This window comes from Crassostrea angulata, chromosome 3 (genome assembly GCF_025612915.1).
Source record: "Crassostrea angulata isolate pt1a10 chromosome 3, ASM2561291v2, whole genome shotgun sequence".
NCBI classification, from domain to species: domain Eukaryota; kingdom Metazoa; phylum Mollusca; class Bivalvia; order Ostreida; family Ostreidae; genus Magallana; species Magallana angulata.
In genome coordinates, this window is record NC_069113.1 from 44,328,337 (window position 1) to 44,348,206 (window position 19,870).

The 19,870-nt window shown below is 36.4% G+C and overlaps 1 protein-coding gene, 1 long non-coding RNA gene and 11 other non-coding genes across 13 annotated transcripts in view; 12 read left to right on the forward strand and 1 right to left on the reverse strand.

Moving 5' to 3' along the window:
• Positions 1-348: 348 nt before the first annotated feature.
• LOC128176905 (uncharacterized) lies at positions 349-11,273 on the forward strand. The gene is made up of 17 exons (XM_052843428.1): positions 349-538; positions 871-1,034; positions 1,154-1,370; positions 1,830-1,913; positions 3,165-3,227; positions 3,478-4,026; positions 4,113-4,175; positions 4,437-4,822; positions 5,182-5,617; positions 5,729-5,966; positions 6,751-7,286; positions 7,537-7,752; positions 8,140-8,391; positions 9,139-9,215; positions 9,589-9,839; positions 10,167-10,415; positions 10,652-11,273. Exons 1-17 carry the CDS (start codon positions 349-351, stop codon positions 11,196-11,198), a joined length of 4,518 nt encoding a protein of 1,505 aa, XP_052699388.1. The 3' UTR covers positions 11,199-11,273.
• Positions 11,274-11,512: 239 nt separating this feature from the next.
• LOC128175221 (uncharacterized) overlaps positions 11,513-19,870 on the reverse strand; it is a 46,830-nt gene continuing 38,472 nt past the window's right edge. Inside the window, exon 3 of the long non-coding RNA XR_008242643.1 lies at positions 11,513-11,985. This is a non-coding gene — a long non-coding RNA (uncharacterized LOC128175221). The remainder of the gene's footprint in view (positions 11,986-19,870) is intronic.
• Trnar-ccu (transfer RNA arginine (anticodon CCU)) lies at positions 13,150-13,222 on the forward strand. Its single transcript has one exon. It is a non-coding gene; the product is annotated as a tRNA-Arg (tRNA).
• Positions 13,582-13,654, forward strand: Trnak-uuu (transfer RNA lysine (anticodon UUU)). The gene has a single exon. It is a non-coding gene; the product is annotated as a tRNA-Lys (tRNA).
• Trnaa-ugc (transfer RNA alanine (anticodon UGC)) lies at positions 14,524-14,596 on the forward strand. The gene has a single exon. It is a non-coding gene; the product is annotated as a tRNA-Ala (tRNA).
• Positions 15,004-15,092, forward strand: Trnam-cau (transfer RNA methionine (anticodon CAU)). Its single transcript is given in 2 exon segments — positions 15,004-15,040; positions 15,057-15,092. It is a non-coding gene; the product is annotated as a tRNA-Met (tRNA).
• Trnar-ccu (transfer RNA arginine (anticodon CCU)) lies at positions 15,454-15,526 on the forward strand. The gene has a single exon. It is a non-coding gene; the product is annotated as a tRNA-Arg (tRNA).
• On the forward strand, positions 15,886-15,958 carry Trnak-uuu (transfer RNA lysine (anticodon UUU)). The gene has a single exon. It is a non-coding gene; the product is annotated as a tRNA-Lys (tRNA).
• On the forward strand, positions 17,310-17,398 carry Trnam-cau (transfer RNA methionine (anticodon CAU)). Its single transcript is given in 2 exon segments — positions 17,310-17,346; positions 17,363-17,398. It is a non-coding gene; the product is annotated as a tRNA-Met (tRNA).
• Positions 17,760-17,832, forward strand: Trnar-ccu (transfer RNA arginine (anticodon CCU)). Its single transcript has one exon. It is a non-coding gene; the product is annotated as a tRNA-Arg (tRNA).
• Trnak-uuu (transfer RNA lysine (anticodon UUU)) lies at positions 18,192-18,264 on the forward strand. The gene has a single exon. It is a non-coding gene; the product is annotated as a tRNA-Lys (tRNA).
• Trnaa-ugc (transfer RNA alanine (anticodon UGC)) lies at positions 19,134-19,206 on the forward strand. Its single transcript has one exon. It is a non-coding gene; the product is annotated as a tRNA-Ala (tRNA).
• Positions 19,614-19,702, forward strand: Trnam-cau (transfer RNA methionine (anticodon CAU)). Its single transcript is given in 2 exon segments — positions 19,614-19,650; positions 19,667-19,702. It is a non-coding gene; the product is annotated as a tRNA-Met (tRNA).

Genomic DNA, 19,870 nt, shown 5'->3' on the forward strand with positions numbered 1-19,870 from the left:
CTATAACAGAAGTCTTTAAACATTATTTCTAATTGGATTAAAACTGACCATGAAAACAGTAATTGATGCTAACCGAAAGTAAAATAATTATGTATGTGCGTGTGTTATATTCTGTTTTAATTCCACATATATAAATCTCAAATAATTAATCAAAATGTGTTGCATAAATATCATCGGACAGAATATAGTACATTAGTTTCATAGATGTTTGCAGTCACTGGTTCGAAAACGGGTGCCAGGTAGCTCAGTTAGTAGAGCACTTGACTATAAGTTTGAATCATGATATGGTCTGTCAGTAATCAATATTTATTACATGTAAAACCGTGTTTTTGTTTTTTTTTAAGGAAAATGCCACCCAAGTACCCTTCAATTAGGAGGGGAAGGGATGGAATACCTGTTCTATACGACAGTGATGCTGCTCGGCAGTTTAAGGAGAAGGCTTGGTTTCCTCCACAGACAGCATCCCAGGTAGAAAATCTTGCCAAGGAATGTGTAAGAGAGAGAGGTGGGGATGTCAATGACAGAAAAGACGTGCTAGGTAATGTATTCATTTGGTATTTATAGAATCTATGAAGTGTCAACTGAACGTGATTTGACCCTTTGGATCAAGTTACTGTTTTAAAAATAGATATACATGTATATAATTATCATATACCCATCAATTTTCCCTTCTTAATACAGTACTATCAATTTTACAGAGTGTGATCCAATTTTCCGGATCATCACACTGTGCTTTTCTGATTCCCTATCACCACTCTCTTAAAGTGATGAAAACCTGACCCATGAAAAATGAAAACTTAATTCTGTCTGCTTTGACGCAGCATATAATTATCAAGCAACATTTAGTATAGTTTATATTTCTCACTGCAGGAGAGTTCGTATTGCAAAGTGGGAAATACAGAGGGCAGAAGTTTTGTTGGCTGCTGGAAAATTGTCCTGGATATGTGGGCTGGTTTGTTGGGTCGATTTTGGAGGACCGAGTGAAAGGCGACAAGTCCTCAGTCACTCAAATGGCAAACAAAGATTCCCTTTTGGTAATCCTGATTATTATTTAAAAAATAATTACCAATGTCATGTACAGTGTACTTATTTACATTACTATGAAATTCTATAAAAAGGTACCTGAATTCATATTAGTTTTGACATTATGCAGATGTATTGTTCCATGTTTGAGGAGTCTCGGGCCATTGTTAGCCAAAAACTATCTGGTAGGAGCAAGAAAATTCAAGATGAATGGAAGAGACTTTGTGAGAAAAGGAATGTTGTACCTGGGCAACAATTTCATTTGCTTCTTTCTGGAAGAGAGCTGTCCCCAGAAGCGCTTCGGAGAAAGGTCAGAAGGATTGCAACTCCCAAACGAGTAACACCAAGTAAGTTGCTCAAATTATTTACTGTAAACAATTTCATTACCTTTTTAGGTCACTTGGGTTACTGATCTTGTGCTGTTTGTGTCATTAAAATTAATTAGTTAACAATTTTACCATAAGTTTTTAACTTCTCAAATATAATGCTATAGTTACCATTTTTGGTGTAAAGTATCATTAGGATAAGAGACATTTAAAATATGAAAAGTTTGGAAAATTATGATCAAATCTATCATAAAGCCCTTCAAGCTTCATTGGATTTGATCACCCTTACCAAAATTATCACCTTACAATACTCAAAGAATTATTTCTTTATTTCTTAACACATACACTATTGTTATATTCAGTAGTATATTCTCACTATATAACTCTATATAGAGAAATAGTCAATAACTGTAATATTAGCTCGTTATAATATTAAAGATATTCATTGAGAGAAGTTTATCATTTTTTCTATAATTTCAGATTTAAAGCAGCCTTCGAGGTCACCAGCAACAGCAGATGACATGAGGTTACTCGAAGCTGTTCAAGAATTTGAAGTGGAGTCTGGTAATGTTTTCTGAAAAATTAAATCTAGATCATTGTTAATAATGATATGAAAAAGAATATATTGAAATACACATTGATAAATACATTATAATGATAAATATATTTTTGAGTTTACTAGTATATCAAAGGCAAAACAAATAAACTATGTTTAATTAAATAAATAGTGGACGGAACAAATTTTTCAGCTTCAAATAATGTTTGCAAGGTCATATATTTTGAAAACCATAACTGAATGAAAATAAATGTGATGAAATTTCATTTTTTAATAAATATTCCTCTTTTAAAATCATAACCACCTCATTGATTTTACAGATTATTTCAGGTAAGAGAGTTTCACCAGTGCCATATAGGTTAAATTCAAAATTGTGAAGTTTAAGTGAAGTGAATTTTGAATGAAATGAAAGAATTTTTTTTTATTTTAAAGTCTTTTGAAAAATTAATCTAGGTACTTTACTGTAAGCAGTAGTAAGAAATAAACAACTTTGAAAACCTATTATGGCAATGGATGAAGTACACCACAAGTAAATTGATGTAGTCTTGTGTGTACGTGTGGTGCTGTGACCATAATTGGTGTTGGCTTAAAATGATACTATAATCTTTACAATGGTGTTAGCTTCAAGTGATTCCATAATCCTTACACCTCTAATACATGCTATATCTATGCTTTTATGTCTTCACCTTGTCTTAACATACCGGGATAGCCACATGGATATATCACCTGTAATTTTTCTTCTAAACTATGTTTCAGAACTATCACTTCATCCTTTTTCATATCCATTACACATCTCATTATGAAATTTATGCTCAAAATATTTTCAGGATTATTTATAAGTAGTGTAACGACACTCATACATTTTTCATCTATAAAATTCAAATGTGCCAGTTCTTAAGCAGTTATTACATGTTTTTATATACTCAAAACTCTTACTATCACTTCATCAATACTCTCGCATAAGCTCGATCAAGCATATTTAACTCAAAGCTTTGTCAAAGTGCTACCTACATCCAGTTTATTAATAGAACTTGCTTCCCACCTCGCTAATGTGACCAATCAGTGAGTTCATACTTGTTTAATAGTTTTCCACAGTAAATGTTAAAGGAAATTGTCATATTCTGATAGTATGGGGAGCAAGCTAACCATTTTTCAGCACTTTCAGACTTTTTGATTCATTATTCAAATAATTAGTACACTTTCATTTAGTCAATTATTTCTATTTCATTTCTAATTATTGCATCATTTGTGAACTTCAGGTGTTTTACAGTCCCCAGAAGTTGAAATTAGTAAAGTGAGAAGAAAGCTTCTGCAAGAATCGGGTAAATGACATCTACATTGTTATGATAAGTTTCCTTTATGTACAAAATAATTCATATTTTAAAAATATAGTACAGGAAATAAGCATAAAGACTCATAAAGAAAACTTAATACTTTTGTTTTTTTGGCAATTTTTAATTGTTACTTGCTTACGAGAGAAAATTTAGTGATGATATCCTGTTTCTCTTCTACTGCAAAAGAACATGATATACATTTATTTTCAAAAATATATGTTCTTATGTGTAATTTTAGCCCTGCCCTCAGCAACCTCCAGCACTGCTGCTCCTGCCTTAGTGAGGCCCTCCCCAACCTCCAGCACTGCTGCTCCTGCCTTAGTGAGGCCTCCCGCAACCGCCACTGCTGCTCCTGCCTTAGTGAGGCCCTCCGCAACTTCCAGCACTGCTGTTCGTGCCTTAGTGAGGCTTCCCGCAACTGCCACTGCTGCTCCAGCCTTAGTGAGGCCCTCCGCAACTTCCAGCACTGCTGCTCCTGCCTTAGTGAGGCCCTCCGCAACTGCCACTGCTGCTCCTGCCTTAGTGAGGCCATCCGCAACCTCCCGCAATGCTGCTCCTGCCTTAGTGAGGCCCTCCGCAACTGCCACTGCTGCTCCAGCCTTAGTGAGGCCCTCCGCAACTTCCAGCACTGCTGCTCCTGCCTTAGTGAGGCCATCCGCAACTGCCACTGCTGCTCCAGCCTTAGTGAGGCCCTCCGCAACCTCCAGCACTGCTGCTCCTGCCTTAGTGAGGCCCTCCACAACTGCCACTGCTGCTCCTGCTTTTTCCACTGCAGAGCCAAGACTATGTAAGCTTGTGTCTTCTTAAGTAATTGCTTTCATGCTATCTGATGCCATTCTACATATTTTAACAATATAATAATTTAATTTTCAGTGTCTGCCACAACATCTGCCTCTATTAAACATGATCTTGAGGCCCCATCGACAGCCAGTAGAGGTAAGTTTTGTAATCTCATCCAAGCGCATCCTGTTTAACTTTTTCAAGTGGTACTTATAGGTCATTGTGTGTTGTCTTACATTACAATTTAACAATTAAATTTTTGAAAAATTAAATGGAAAATTCTTTGAAGATTTAGCACTTTGAGAAGAGGGACATGAAAATTTAAAACTTACTTAACTTGTAAAGTAGACTTTTTACAATAGGTCAATGTTTGTATATTTTGTTTATGGTGAGCCTAATGAACATCAATTTTTTCAGACACATCAGACACTCTGACTGTCCTGGCTGGATGGAAGAAAACTCTGCCCGATGTGGATCACAAGTGGATATCAGAGACTTTTTTCAGGATGGGGAAACGCGGCCCTGAATTTGATTTCACTAAAGTCTCCAAGCTTTGGTACCAGCCACCACAGCCAAGCCTTTCAGCAAGTATCCTCAACAAACCAGATCGGTACTTTGCTCATCGGTTTTTCCTGTGGATGCCCCGCCACCTGTTCCACATGGACCTTGTTTGTCCTCAGGAGGAATGCAATGGAAAACTGACCAATGCCGGAGTCCATCAAAAAACCCGCATGGTGTTGGATGTAGACTCTTTCTACAACATGGCTGGAGAGTACCTTAGTTGCCCAAAATGCTCCAAAAAGGTAATTTATTTCTATATTTAGATTTTTGTTAATTAGATTTGATCATGTCACCAACTCATTTTTATATACATAAAAAATTGATACCTTATTTTTTAAGTATCTATAATCCCCGTACAAGATGCAATAGGACTGTTGTCCCTTTCCTTAAATTTACTTGCCTCCTCTTTTATCTGTTTTATTCATTTCGGTCTTATATATTATGTTACTCTACATGTGATAAGGTAATATATGTATACCGGTTAGTAACGTTGTAAATAATTTTGGTGCCTTTAAGGTAATGATCTGTAATCTATACATATGCATACTCATAATATGGTAGATAAAAATGTATTTCTTATGAAACTTTTTGCCCATTCTAGGTCATCAGTTGGAGTGAGGGTATACTTAGGCAGCTTGACAACACCAGCAGGAATCAGTTCCCATGTATTTTGACATCAAAATATGCATGCGACCTGAGGGTTGTCAGGCTCCTTCGTCAAAGAACCTTGGGAAATAGCAGCAGTGCTGTGAGCAAGGTGATAGAGGAGCAGCATGGTGAGAAGTATGTCACCAGCTTAGAAAGCTACTTCTCCAACTGCAAATCTTTCCAATCTTCTGCTCATAGAGGTTTCTTTGGCATCCTTCACTTTCAACGGCCACCACCCCAACCGCCAGTGCCAAGACACCGTTGGTTCATGAAAGTGTACCAACTGGATGTCATAAACAGACTGGATTACATCAAGGCATCCATAACATCCCAGTTTGGTGCCATACTGAAGATGGATTCAACTAAAAAAATTACAAACAAACTTGCAGGTATTTCTTACTTTTCACTATTAGCCACAATATATGTCATTTTTTTTATTTTGCACAACTTAAAAATTTATTTCCATCTATTATTTACATGAATTATTATGAATTTTTCAGGTCATGGCAGAAAGACGGCAATGTGGGCGACAAATGTAGGGAATGAATACGGACAAATACTCATGTCCGTATTGACTGAGGGAGAGGGGGCATCCTTGAGGCCAATGATCGAAGGCATTATGTCACGCTATGAGAAGGCAGCAGTAGATCCTCCTCAAGTCCTGTATGTTGACAGAGATTGCTGTGGACCGGCAACAGTACACAAGTACTTTGAAAATTGGCCAAATATTAGCATAAGGTAGGGAGACACAATGAGTATGCCATGGTATTCTAATTTGCTAATTAATGATTTTTATGCTTACAGCAAAACTCGTTTATAACGAATTTCAAGGGACCGTAGAAAAAACTTCGTTATAGCCGTAATTCGCTATACGTTTATAACGAATTCGTCTAAAATATTATAGCGAATTCGTTATAAAATAATCGGCTTACAGTTTTCCACACTATCGTAAGTTATAAAATTGGTTTTTACCGCAATTTTCAAAAAAATGTCAATATAACCATTTCATTTTAATGAAAAAAAAATCCGTATACTATTTGAATTTGAGTATCTTATATATGCATCTTAACATTGCATGTATCTTCAATGAAATTTGAAATGGAAAAAAATTCGTTATAAAAATGATAAAATACGTTAAGATTTAGCCAGCGGGGGTCTTCAAATTACTTCGTTATAGCCGTAAATTCGTTATAGCCGTGTTCGTTATATACATTAATTTTATAAAGGTTTATATAAGAAATTTGCCGGGACATGAATAATAATTCGTTATAGCCGTAAATTCGCTATATCCGTGTTCGTTATATTCGAGTTTTGCTGTATATCATTAAAGCTGGGTATTAAGAATATGTAACATTTAAAAAATGTGTACTATAACAATAATTTTACTGCATATAGTGATGATAATTTTTCTATGACTTATAATCATACTCTCAAGAGTAAGGGCTTTATTATACTTAGGTTATCTGTAAGGATCGAGGCCTCTCATTGACATCTAATCATAGAAAACAATTACTATCCTCAGGTTAGACATCTGGCACTTTATGCGACGGTTCCCCTCTGGTTGTACCACTGACAAGCATCCTTTGTACAGCATTTTCATGGGCAAGCTTAGTCAGTGTGTCTTCAAATGGGATGAGGATGATCTCCAGCTGCTAACAACAGCCAAGCGGGAAGAGATGATCCTCCAGGGAGTCGTCAACCCCCCTGAAAAGGATGTCAGGCGAAACCTCTCCTCAACAGAACTGGCACTCCACTGTAAGCGTGTCACCCGAGGAACAGAGGAGACCCAAACGCTGATATCAGGCTTGATACAGTCATTGGATGGCCCCAAAGGGTGCGACACATTAGGTGTCCCATTGTTTGAAAGCGAGAGGATAGCTGAGGTGTGGAGGGTCCAACAACAACATGTTTCCTGCATCCAGGACCCTGAAGGTGTTCATCTGTACACACAGACCGGTACCTTGAAGAAAGGTGGGGTTAGTCTGCCTGTGTACAGATGTGCCAGAGGATCGACCTCCCTCGAAAGTTTTCATCTCCACATGAACAGGTTTATACCAGGTAGGAAAAGATATATTACACATACTGCAATTCCCAGCAACAGTATAAAATTTTACCTTCCAATCAAAATAGGCAATCATTTGCCTTTCTTTATTAAAACAATTGCACATTCATGAAAATATGTTTTGGGATGTCTTTGTGACTCCTAATCATATTAATCAATATTTAACATAATTTTGTAGTTAATTTTGAGATCTGATCTGATAATAAATACATTTTAATGAAAAATGTTTCTCTTTAAATGAAACAGGGACCCTGGCCAACGACATAAATTTCCAAGTTTTTTTACTGGATGGCCTGTTCCGTTGGAATCTAGACAGGGAGGCTGCTGCTGTCAGGACAGATACCAGGGAACGTTGTCCAAGGACATACAGTGGTCCTCTTAAAAACTCGGTCAATAAACTGTCTTTAGAAATCTTAGGGGAACCTTTCTTCGGGGACTTTCGACCACCAGGGATGTATACAGGTGAATTTATGACACTGATTTTTATACCTCCACTCCTAAGGAGAGGGGTGTATACAGTTTTACCTTTGTGTGTCTGTCTGTCTGTCTGTCTATCTGTAACAAATTTCTCAGCAACTTTTTTTAAAAGGTGTTTGAAATTTTTACACACTCTTTGTTTAGTCATGCCACAAGATATGATTTATTTTTTGTCCATATTAATGTAAACTTCATGTTAAATGTCGACACTGCTTATAATTTTGTTTATTCACATAAGAGCTTGGGTATCACTGGTGAGCATTGGCTCATGGTTATGTTGTTATATTTGTTGCCTTTGCTCACCAATTTTGTTGACTACATGTGCATTAAAGATTGCTTTTATAAATAACAACTTTGCATGTACTATTACAGGGGAGCTCATAGGCATTGAGTACTTATACTCCCAAACAGGAAAAGGATCAACTGATTATGCACAGGCTGTTCTATCAATTTCTGAGGAAGACAACCGTGACGTTGAGGAAGAAGATGAAGGCTTCGAAGAGATAGAAGACGTCATTGATCCTACAATCCCTGCCCTTGAGTGTCATCCTGAGCCAGTGCCTCCCATTCTGCCCATCCCGTCTATGGCAGATTATGAAAAAATGTTGGAAGACACATGCAGAGGTACATATGGCATATTTATTCAAACAATATCTTATAATTGAATCGAACAGCCCTCTTAATGTTATTTCATATCAGAATATTTGCATATCCATTGTTCTTTCCCACTATAAGTCCATACGGAGGAACTGCAATTATATTTCTATAATCGCAATTGCTCTGTCTGTATACTATGACGTCATAAAGGTGTGACGTCATATACTTTTCCATGGCGTTAAAGATTAAAACCACTATACAATACATCATATGTTTTTCTCCAACTCCATAAAATTGATGTTGCCTATTTGATATTAAAACATGTCTTATAATAACATTTTAAAGGAATTACTGTTATAACATATCATTGATTCTGTTAACAAATCGATTCTGTTAACAAATCTATGTGAATTAAAATGATACATTACAGTCTACATGATTATTTTTGATGCAATAACTAAATGTCAAGGTATTTGAGAGTGGTAAAATGCAAATATAAGTAATAAACAACGAATATTTAGTGAATATGGCGTTATGAATAGCAACTGCTCTGCTGGCATATTTTCCATGATGCGCTAGCGCGCATCATGGAATATGCCAACAGAGCAATTGCTATTCATAACGCCATGTTCACTAAATAATGTTGTTTATTTCTTAATTATTCTAATGGAAATTCAAATTTGCACTTAGTTATTGCATATAATGCTTTGCAATTTATATAAAATTAAATATGTAGGTCATATTCATAACTTTTTTTAAACAATCTCTCTGTAGCAGAATCAGCAGAGCCAGTTTTAGTGCCTCTACACCAAGACCCTAAAGATAAACCCCAGAACACTGCCGCTGATGATGTAAGATATATTTTATCAACATGTTTTTACACCATATTTATCAAACAACTTAAAATTGCTTGTCATCTACTAATATTTTGTGATTTAATATCCTAGAGGTACTCATCTGAACAGTACTGTTGCCATGAGCAGCATCATACATTGCATGCAATCCATTCATAATTTCAAGTTTAGATTCCTTTGCAACCACCTACATGTAACTGTCATCTCCCAGTATTGTTAAAAGAATGACATTCCAATACCAGTGAAATATTTAAAAAAATTTGCATGCTGTAATTTGTTAAACTGTATTTGATAGATTCATTTCCCCCTTTTGATGGTTTTTAGTCGAAATAAGGTGATACTTATGTATTTGATATATTTTTTTTATCAGGATGTAGTTGGTCCAGACAACATTCCTGGTTACGGCCATGTCTTGCGCCTTGCAACCTTCCTTGTTTCATTGCGGGATGCAAAGGGATTGTTGCCAGCACAGCTGAAACAATTGAAGGACTTGTGGAGGGCCCTCAGTGATTACGACAAGCTGAGGACTGTCTTCTCTCCAAGACATCAGAAGGGACATCTCCAGGGCAGATTTAAAAGCCCGAGGAAAAAGGTGGCACCTGGGGTCGAGAGTATTGAAAGGTACTTATAAATTATACCTTAATTTTCATTTTTATGAAAAATTTATTGATCCATAAAGGAGATGGTGTCATTAAAAAATTCATGCACGCGGCCGCAAATTCTATTTGATAGAGGGAAAAGTCTCATCTAAATTAAATTGTTAATGTATAATTAAATCCAAACATTTTCATAATTTCATAAGAAATCCTTAAATCATGTTTCCAATGAATCTGATAGTGATTTTTTTAAGGTCGTACCATAAAACATGTTATTTATTAGTTCAGTTTCAACCTTGAAAAAATATACCTGAAAATCAGTAAGTTACAGTTTTCTCTTTTCTTTTGACAGAGTTGTACTCGGTCCGAATCAAGGACCCGCACAATGGCCAAACTGTAACCGTTACACAGAGGCCACAGTTCATCAACTCCTGCAGATTTTTAGGAGCGATCTTAGGAGGGGAGGGAGGTCCGTAACCAGGTTTTCATTGGTTCTTGGGGCCTTCCATCACATCAGGCATACAATCCTTGAAAACCATGAAGCTATGGAGGAAACCGATATACAGCTCCCCCTCTTGAACAAAAAGACGCTTAGCCAATGGTAATTAATTTTTCATCATTATTTCCTTTGATTTATTTTGTAAAAAGTATGATAGTTAAGGCTATTCTGGGATACTTTTATTACTCATTCATTCAAAGAGGGGTAAATACATCTAGTAGTAAATTAAATAAATTTAGAACACATTTCCTTGTCTTCTGACTGCTGGAATGAAAATTAAATTTAGATAAAGTTGTTGAACACAATTTTATGTTAAAGTTTCACTTTCCATTTTATAGGTTTAATGACAAAAGTAAGCAGCAGGACAAGAAGGTTTTATCTCAAGGTTTAGAGCTACCGAGTCCTTCACTGACAACTAGCAAGGCTCCTGCTGCCCTGTCCAAACCTTCAGTGCTTCCGACCGGGGACACTCAGCCATATCCTTTCCATAGTCCTCCGTCTTCTGTTGGCTTGGCCAAGGTTAAGGACAGGAAGAACAAACCATCATATTTGAAGATATTGCCGTCCCCCAATCCAGCTGTCTCATTCCAACTTGTCACGGGTCCAGGGAACACAGCAGTACTCGTACTATCAAGTGTCCCACCAGCTAGTGTTCCTTCTACAAGCCAGGGAGGAATGAAACGGAAAGGAGAGGAAGTGAGGACTGCTGCTACGGAGGCCAAGAAACCGAAGAGATGCGGTAAATGTGGAGAAGAGAGGACCCCACCTGGCCACCAACAATACATGGGGTACAGATACTGCTCCTCTGTGGACAACACACCTTTTACAGAGTGGAGGGAACAACTGAAAAATGCAGGAGTAGCGAGGAAGAAGAAAGGAAACTGATATTTTCAATTTTGGCAATTTAAGGATTCAAAACATTCAACAGCATTTGGAATTTTTGGCACCATAGTAATACCGAAACAAGAAACAACAAAAAAGGAAAGATAAACATTCAAAAAGTGTAAAGACAGCTTAAAAAATCTTTTAATGCTGCCTAATGCATTTCTGATCAGTGTTTTGCTCTTCTCAGATATGCATTAGAAGGTTCCAAGCCCTTGTAAAAGCAGAGGAAAAGAATTTTTAACTTTTATATCTGTGCAAAGTGTTCTATATTTATTGACATAAATATATATATATGGAATAAGGGTAGATTTTATTCCGTTTACATTTCCTAGAAACATATTTCTGTTCTTAAAAGTATGAAGATGTGATTTAAATTTGCAATTGAATCTAATGTTTATATTTATGACAATTAGAAAAGCTCAACACTAATTTAGAACCAAACCCATTGACAAGCATCTGTAGTTCAAAGGTAGAACACTTTCTTCAAAGAAAAAAGAGATCCAAGTTCAAGTCTTGGCAGAGGCATATGTTTGGGTTAATGGTTTAATAAAAGTCACTGTTTCAAATAAATTCTATATTCAATAGGCTTTACTTTTTAAACTTTACATATTTATTGATCATTAGTATTAAATAATACACAATAACAGAAACTTTTTTTTTATTATTAATGTGTCTTTTTCTCCATAATTTATTTTATATCTTATTTATTTGCAGCTCAGATTCTGGGCTTGGAAACTGTAACTGTAACTGTTCTCTTTCACATCTTAGGGATTTCTGCTTTACCATCCTTTAAACAAAATCAAACAGAAAAAGTTAAGATAAACACATACATAGAGCATCAGTTGACAAAAATATTTTTTAATTACCTTTATTATTTTTCAATCCTCTTGTTTTTATATACTTCTACTTTTTACTTAATTTTTAATGACTTCTGAGAAGTTACTTTCATGTAATAATTATTAAAACAAAATTATACATTGAAAACTATTTCTCTTCTGCTTTAAAAGTTATAATTTTTTCCTCTTTTTTTAAAATTTATTTTTACTTTTTATTTTTATCAAATTTATTTCAGAAAACTGCTTCTCCCATGCTTATTTTTTCCTCTTTTTAATTTTATTTATTTTTACTTTTTATTTTTTTTTTAATCAAATTACTCTTGGTTGAATTATCTCTAGTTTTAAATTACAATTTATTAACATTTTAAAAGCTGCTTTAAAAGTTATCATTTTTACCATCTTCCTGATACCTTTCTTATTTTACTTTATAATTTTATATTTTTATATATAATTTAATATACTTTATATTTTATAATTTTAATTTATAATTACTTGTATAATGCCTGTAAAAAGGTAACTTTTAAATTAAAGTTATAAAACTGAATAATTTGCATTGAAAACTGCTTCCTGAAGGCTTAAAAATTAACTATTTTTTCTCTCCTCTTTTTTTAATTTATTTTTTTCTTTTTTTAGCGCATGGTTTCCGCGGCAAAGACTAACGAGTAGTAGCCTTAGCGCAGTAGGTAGCGCGTCAGTCTCATAATCACATGAAAGAGCGATCTGAAGGTCGTGAGTTCGATCCTCACCCGGGGCAAACTTTTTTACAATGACCCCAAAATCCTTCCAACTGATACTTCACAATTTGATAACAATTAATCACGTTGTAAAGGTACGACCATATCGCGTACCTGATTCCGTTATCTCTTCGTTTTATGTCAACCACAGTTCTGCGACGCAAGTCTATATGGGTTGGGGTCCTGTTACATGTCATATGACATTCACGTAACGCTACTACATGTAATAGAGCAAATCATTCTCTTATCCTACCCAAGTAAGAACATGTCAAATCAATCTGTGGTACCTAAAACCTTCAACTGCAGCACACTAAAGGTCAAATTTCAAAGTTCTTTTCGTTCACACCCTTAAATGTCACCATAAACACATCAATGCCAACCGCCTCCGTGGCCCAATGGATAAGGCATCGGCCTCCTAAGCCGGGGATTGCGGGTTCGAGTCCCGCCGGAGGTTGATCCTCTTTTTTTTTTAATTCTTTCATCAAAGACATCCTTTGCCCTCATCTGTTAGGATCTGTCGTTTGACTGTGTTTTAAACACCATCTGCCAAGTATATATGCTGTGAAATAAAGTGGGGCATATTGTTCAAATAACCCTAACTGACACCGAAAAAGAAATTGTAAATCTATCAACCCTTAAACTCGCAAGTCCACACACAATCAGAAATCTGGATATAGATTCTCTTTTCCTTGAGTCATTCAACCTTTGGTAATGTGTGGAAGAACACTGACATTCAATCAACTTTTATGCAATACCAATACATCAACAAAAAATATACGTCCACCCGTACGTCTATTCTGATGTATTCATTTAGCCCGCGTAGCTCAGTCGGTAGAGCATCAGACTTTTAATCTGAGGGTCTTGGGTTCAAGTCCCAACGTGGGCGATCACTTTTTATTTAGGCTATAAAACCACCAAGGTAAAGTACAACAAACCACTTGTCAAATACTTCAACAAAACTTATTCGTTTACTTATCAAAACAGACGTTCAGAAATAACGACAGACATTCAAACAAAATATACAAGGAGGACAAAATGCAGCATTGATAATTCATATTTGAACAATTTCTTCTATGACAATAAATGATATACATAAAACATCACAGAAATTCATTCATAATGCTTGAAAAGTCCACTGATTAATCGACTCGTTTAGTTCAGTCCTATCCTGAATAGCTGACATCTATCGTCACGACATAAGTACCGGTGAAATGAATTGCAAATTTCATTTTTTGGCAAACAATTGATATTTACTTGTACCTTAGTACAGTTAACAAGCTAAAGATGAAGTGCCAGGGGAGGGTGATTCTACTTCGTTATAAGCGAAATTTGTTGTATCCGTCAAGTTTACAACATAGGATATAATCATGGAGATTGAAAACCACTTTGCTGTAAGCGGCAAGTCATTATAAGTGTGTTCGCTATAACCGTGTTTTACTGTAGTAATAGATGTAGTGCAGCAGTATTAGTAATAGTAGCTTTTGAAAGTAACCGCGTCCCCAAATTAACGGTCAAAATTAAATTTTCTACAATCAGAATCGAACACAACTATCAAATTATGAAACGATGTGACCACCTTTACAATTTGGCTACTGCAGAGCTGAAACATTGTCACTTTTTAAAATATATATGGTACGTTTTACAAATGTACCGAATCTCAGAAATTAAGCGTTTTCTTCTTGAATATTGGGTAAAATACCTTTCATCATTTTTCCCCTCTCTTTACTGCCCATTGCAAACTCCTTTTGAAATCAAGGGGGATTAGCTCAGATGGTAGAGCGCTCGCTTTGCATGTGAGAGGTACCGGGATCGATACCCGGATTCTCCAGACCTTTTTCTTCACCCTTTGCACTACCTTTCCTTATGGTAAAACCTCTTTTTGATCTCTTGCTGTACTACGAGATTGTTTTGAAAAACACAACTTTAATCATCTACAACGGTCAAATGAAACACCTTGTTCAACACATCACTTACATCAATTACAAGCCACGGAGATGTGTCCGTCCAAAAAAAGGTTAAATTTCCTTTAGAATATTGGTATGAACGTTAATCACGGTTGCAAAAACATAACTAATCACTGGCTTTGTATAACCTGTCATTTACAGTGAGTAATATCAAACTTCTGTATGAAGTTGATGCAATGTAAAGGTGACATTTCTTTCACTTGAGGTACGTACATGATAGAATTCTTCACATCTAGGATCCACCTCTAGTCTCTATTATAAAATACAGAGAGCCTCGGTAGCGCAGTAGGTAGCGCGTCAGTCTCATAATCACATGAAAGAGCGATCTGAAGGTCGTGAGTTCGATCCTCACCCGGGGCAAACTTTTTTACAATGACCCCAAAATCCTTCCAACTGATACTTCACAATTTGATAACAATTAATCACGTTGTAAAGGTACGACCATATCGCGTACCTGATTCCGTTATCTCTTCGTTTTATGTCAACCACAGTTCTGCGACGCAAGTCTATATGGGTTGGGGTCCTGTTACATGTCATATGACATTCACGTAACGCTACTACATGTAATAGAGCAAATCATTCTCTTATCCTACCCAAGTAAGAACATGTCAAATCAATCTGTGGTACCTAAAACCTTCAACTGCAGCACACTAAAGGTCAAATTTCAAAGTTCTTTTCGTTCACACCCTTAAATGTCACCATAAACACATCAACGCCAACCGCCTCCGTGGCCCAATGGATAAGGCATCGGCCTCCTAAGCCGGGGATTGCGGGTTCGAGTCCCGCCGGAGGTTGATCCTCTTTTTTTTTTAATTCTTTCATCAAAGACATCCTTTGCCCTCATCTGTTAGGATCTGTCGTTTGACTGTGTTTTAAACACCATCTGCCAAGTATATATGCTGTGAAATAAAGTGGGGCATATTGTTCAAATAACCCTAACTGACACCGAAAAAGAAATTGTAAATCTATCAACCCTTAAACTCGCAAGTCCACACACAATCAGAAATCTGGATATAGATTCTCTTTTCCTTGAGTCATTCAACCTTTGGTAATGTGTGGAAGAACACTGACATTCAATCAACTTTTATGCAATACCAATACATCAACAAAAAATATACGTCCACCCGTACGTCTATTCTGATGTATTCATTTAGCCCGCGTAGCTCAGTCGGTAGAGCATCAGACTTTTAATCTGAGGGTCTTGGGTTCGAGTCCCAACGTGGGCGATCACTTTTTATTTAGGCTATAAAACCACCAAGGTAAAGTACAACAAACCACTTGTCAAATAGTTCAACAAAACTCATTCGTTTACTTATCAAAACAGACGTTCAGAAATAACGACATACATTCAAACAAAAAATATACAAGGAGGACAAAATGCAGCATTGATAATTCATATTTGAACAATTTCTTCTATAACAATAAATGGTATACATAAAACATCACAGTAATTCATTCATAATGCTTGAAAAGTCCACTGATTAATCGACTCTTTTAGTTCAGTCCTTTCCTGAATAGCTGACATCTATCGTCACGACATAAGTACCGGTGAAATGAATTGCAAATTTCATTTTTTGGCAAACAATTGATATTTACTTGTACCTTAGTACAGTTAACAAGCTAAAGATGAAGTGCCAGGGGAGGGTGATTCTACTTCGTTATAAGCGAAATTTGTTGTATCCGTCAAGTTTACAACATTGTATATAATCATGGAGATTGAAAACCACTTTGCTGTAAGCGGCAAGTCATTATAAGTGTGTTCGCTATAACCGTGTTTTACTGTAGTAATAGATGTAGTGCAGCAGTATTAGTAATAGTAGCTTTTGAAAGTAACCGCGTCCCCAAATTAACGGTCAAAATTAAATTTTCTACAATCAGAATCGAACACAACTATCAAATTATGAAACGATGTGACCACCTTTACAATTTGGCTACTGCAGAGCTGAAACATTGCCACTTTTTAAACTATATATGGTACGTTTTACAAATGTACCGAATCTCAGAAATTTAGCGTTTTCTTCTTGAATATTGGGTAAAATACCTTTCATCATTTTTCCCCTCTCTTTACTGCCCATTGCAAACTCCTTTTGAAATCAAGGGGGATTAGCTCAGATGGTAGAGCGCTCGCTTTGCATGTCAGAGGTACCGGGATCGATACCCGGATTCTCCAGACCTTTTTCTTCACCCTTTGCACTACCTTTCCTTATGGTAAAACCTCTTTTTGATCTCTTGCTGTATTACGAGATTGTTTTGAAAAACACAACTTTAATCATCTACAACTGTCAAATGAAACACCTTGTTCAACACATCACTTACATCAATTACAAGCCACGGAGATGTGTCCGTCCAAAAAAAGGTTAAAGTTCCTTAAGAATATTGGTATGAACGTTAATCACGGTTGCAAAAACATAACTAATCACTGGCTTTGTATAACCTGTCATTTACAGTGAGTAATATCAAACTTCTGTATGAAGTTGATGCAATGTAAAGGTGACATTTCTTTCACTTGAGGTACGTACATGATAGAATTCTTCACATCTAGGATCCACCTCTAGTCTCTATTATAAAATACAGAGAGCCTCAGTAGCGCAGTAGGTAGCGCGTCAGTCTCATAATCACATGAAAGAGCGATCTGAAGGTCGTGAGTTCGATCCTCACCCGGGGCAAACTTTTTTACAATGACCCCAAAATCCTTCCAACTGATACTTCACAATTTGATAACAATTAATCACGTTGTAAAGGTACGACCATATCGCGTACCTGATTCCGTTATCTCTTCGTTTTATGTCAACCACAGTTCTGCGACGCAAGTCTATATGGGTTGGGGTCCTGTTACATGTCATATGACATTCACGTAACGCTACTACATGTAATAGAGCAAATCATTCTCTTATCCTACCCAAGTAAGAACATGTCAAATCAATCTGTGGTACCTAAAACCTTCAACTGCAGCACACTAAAGGTCAAATTTCAAAGTTCTTTTCGTTCACACCCTTAAATGTCACCATAAACACATCAATGCCAACCGCCTCCGTGGCCCAATGGATAAGGCATCGGCCTCCTAAGCCGGGGATTGCGGGTTCGAGTCCCGCCGGAGGTTGATCCTCTTTTTTTTTTAATTCTTTCATCAAAGACATCCTTTGCCCTCATCTGTTAGGATCTGTCGTTTGACTGTGTTTTAAACACCATCTGCCAAGTATATATGCTGTGAAATAAAGTGGGGCATATTGTTCAAATAACCCTAACTGACACCGAAAAAGAAATTGTAAATCTATCAACCCTTAAACTCGCAAGTCCACACACAATCAGAAATCTGGATATAGATTCTCTTTTCCCTGAGTCATTCAACCTTTGGTAATGTGTGGAAGAACACTGACATTCAATCAACTTTTATGCAATACCAATACATCAACAAAAAATATACGTCCACCCGTACGTCTATTCTGATGTATTCATTTAGCCCGCGTAGCTCAGTCGGTAGAGCATCAGACTTTTAATCTGAGGGTCTTGGGTTCAAGTCCCAACGTGGGCGATCACTTTTTATTTAGGCTATAAAACCACCAAGGTAAAGTACAACAAACCACTTGTCAAATACTTCAACAAAACTTATTCGTTTACTTATCAAAACAGACGTTCAGAAATAACGACAGACATTCAAACAAAATATACAAGGAGGACAAAATGCAGCATTGATAATTCATATTTGAACAATTTCTTCTATGACAATATATGATATACATAAAACATCACAGAAATTCATTCATAATGCTTGAAAAGTCCACTGATTAATCGACTCGTTTAGTTCAGTCCTTTCCTGAATAGCTGACATCTATCGTCACGACATAAGTACCGGTGAAATGAATTGCAAATTTCATTTTTTGGCAAACAATTGATATTTACTTGTACCTTAGTACAGTTAACAAGCTAAAGATGAAGTGCCAGGGGAGGGTGATTCTACTTCGTTATAAGCGAAATTTGTTGTATCCGTCAAGTTTACAACATTGTATATAATCATGGAGATTGAAAACCACTTTGCTGTAAGCGGCAAGTCATTATAAGTGTGTTCGCTATAACCGTGTTTTACTGTAGTAATAGATGTAGTGCAGCAGTATTAGTAATAGTAGCTTTTGAAAGTAACTGCGTCCCCAAATTAACGGTCAAAATTAAATTTTCTACAATCAGAATCGAACACAACTATCAAATTATGAAACGATGTGACCACCTTTACAATTTGGCTACTGCAGAGCTGAAACATTGCCACTTTTTAAACTATATATGGTACGTTTTACAAATGTACCGAATCTCAGAAATTAAGCGTTTTCTTCTTGAATATTGGGTAAAATACCTTTCATCATTTTTCCCCTCTCTTTACTGCCCATTGCAAACTCCTTTTGAAATCAAGGGGGATTAGCTCAGATGGTAGAGCGCTCGCTTTGCATGTGAGAGGTACCGGGATCGATACCCGGATTCTCCAGACCTTTTTCTTCACCCTTTGCACTACCTTTCCTTATGGTAAAACCTCTTTTTGATCTCTTGCTGTACTACGAGATTGTTTTGAAAAACACAACTTTAATCATCTACAACTGTCAAATGAAACACCTTGTTCAACACATCACTTACATCAATTACAAGCCACGGAGATGTGTCCGTCCAAAAAAAGGTTAAAGTTCCTTTAGAATATTGGTATGAACGTTAATCACGGTTGCAAAAACATAACTAATCACTGGCTTTGTATAACCTGTCATTTACAGTGAGTAATATCAAACTTCTGTATGAAGTTGATGCAATGTAAAGGTGACATTTCTTTCACTTGAGGTACGTACATGATAGAATTCTTCACATCTAGGATCCACCTCTAGTCTCTATTATAAAATACAGAGAGCCTCGGTAGCGCAGTAGGTAGCGCGTCAGTCTCATAATCACATGAAAGAGCGATCTGAAGGTCGTGAGTTCGATCCTCACCCGGGGCAAACTTTTTTACAATGACCCCAAAATCCTTCCAACTGATACTTCACAATTTGATAACAATTAATCACGTTGTAAAGGTACGACCATATCGCGTACCTGATTCCGTTATCTCTTCGTTTTATGTCAACCACAGTTCTGCGACGCAAGTCTATATGGGTTGGGGTCCTGTT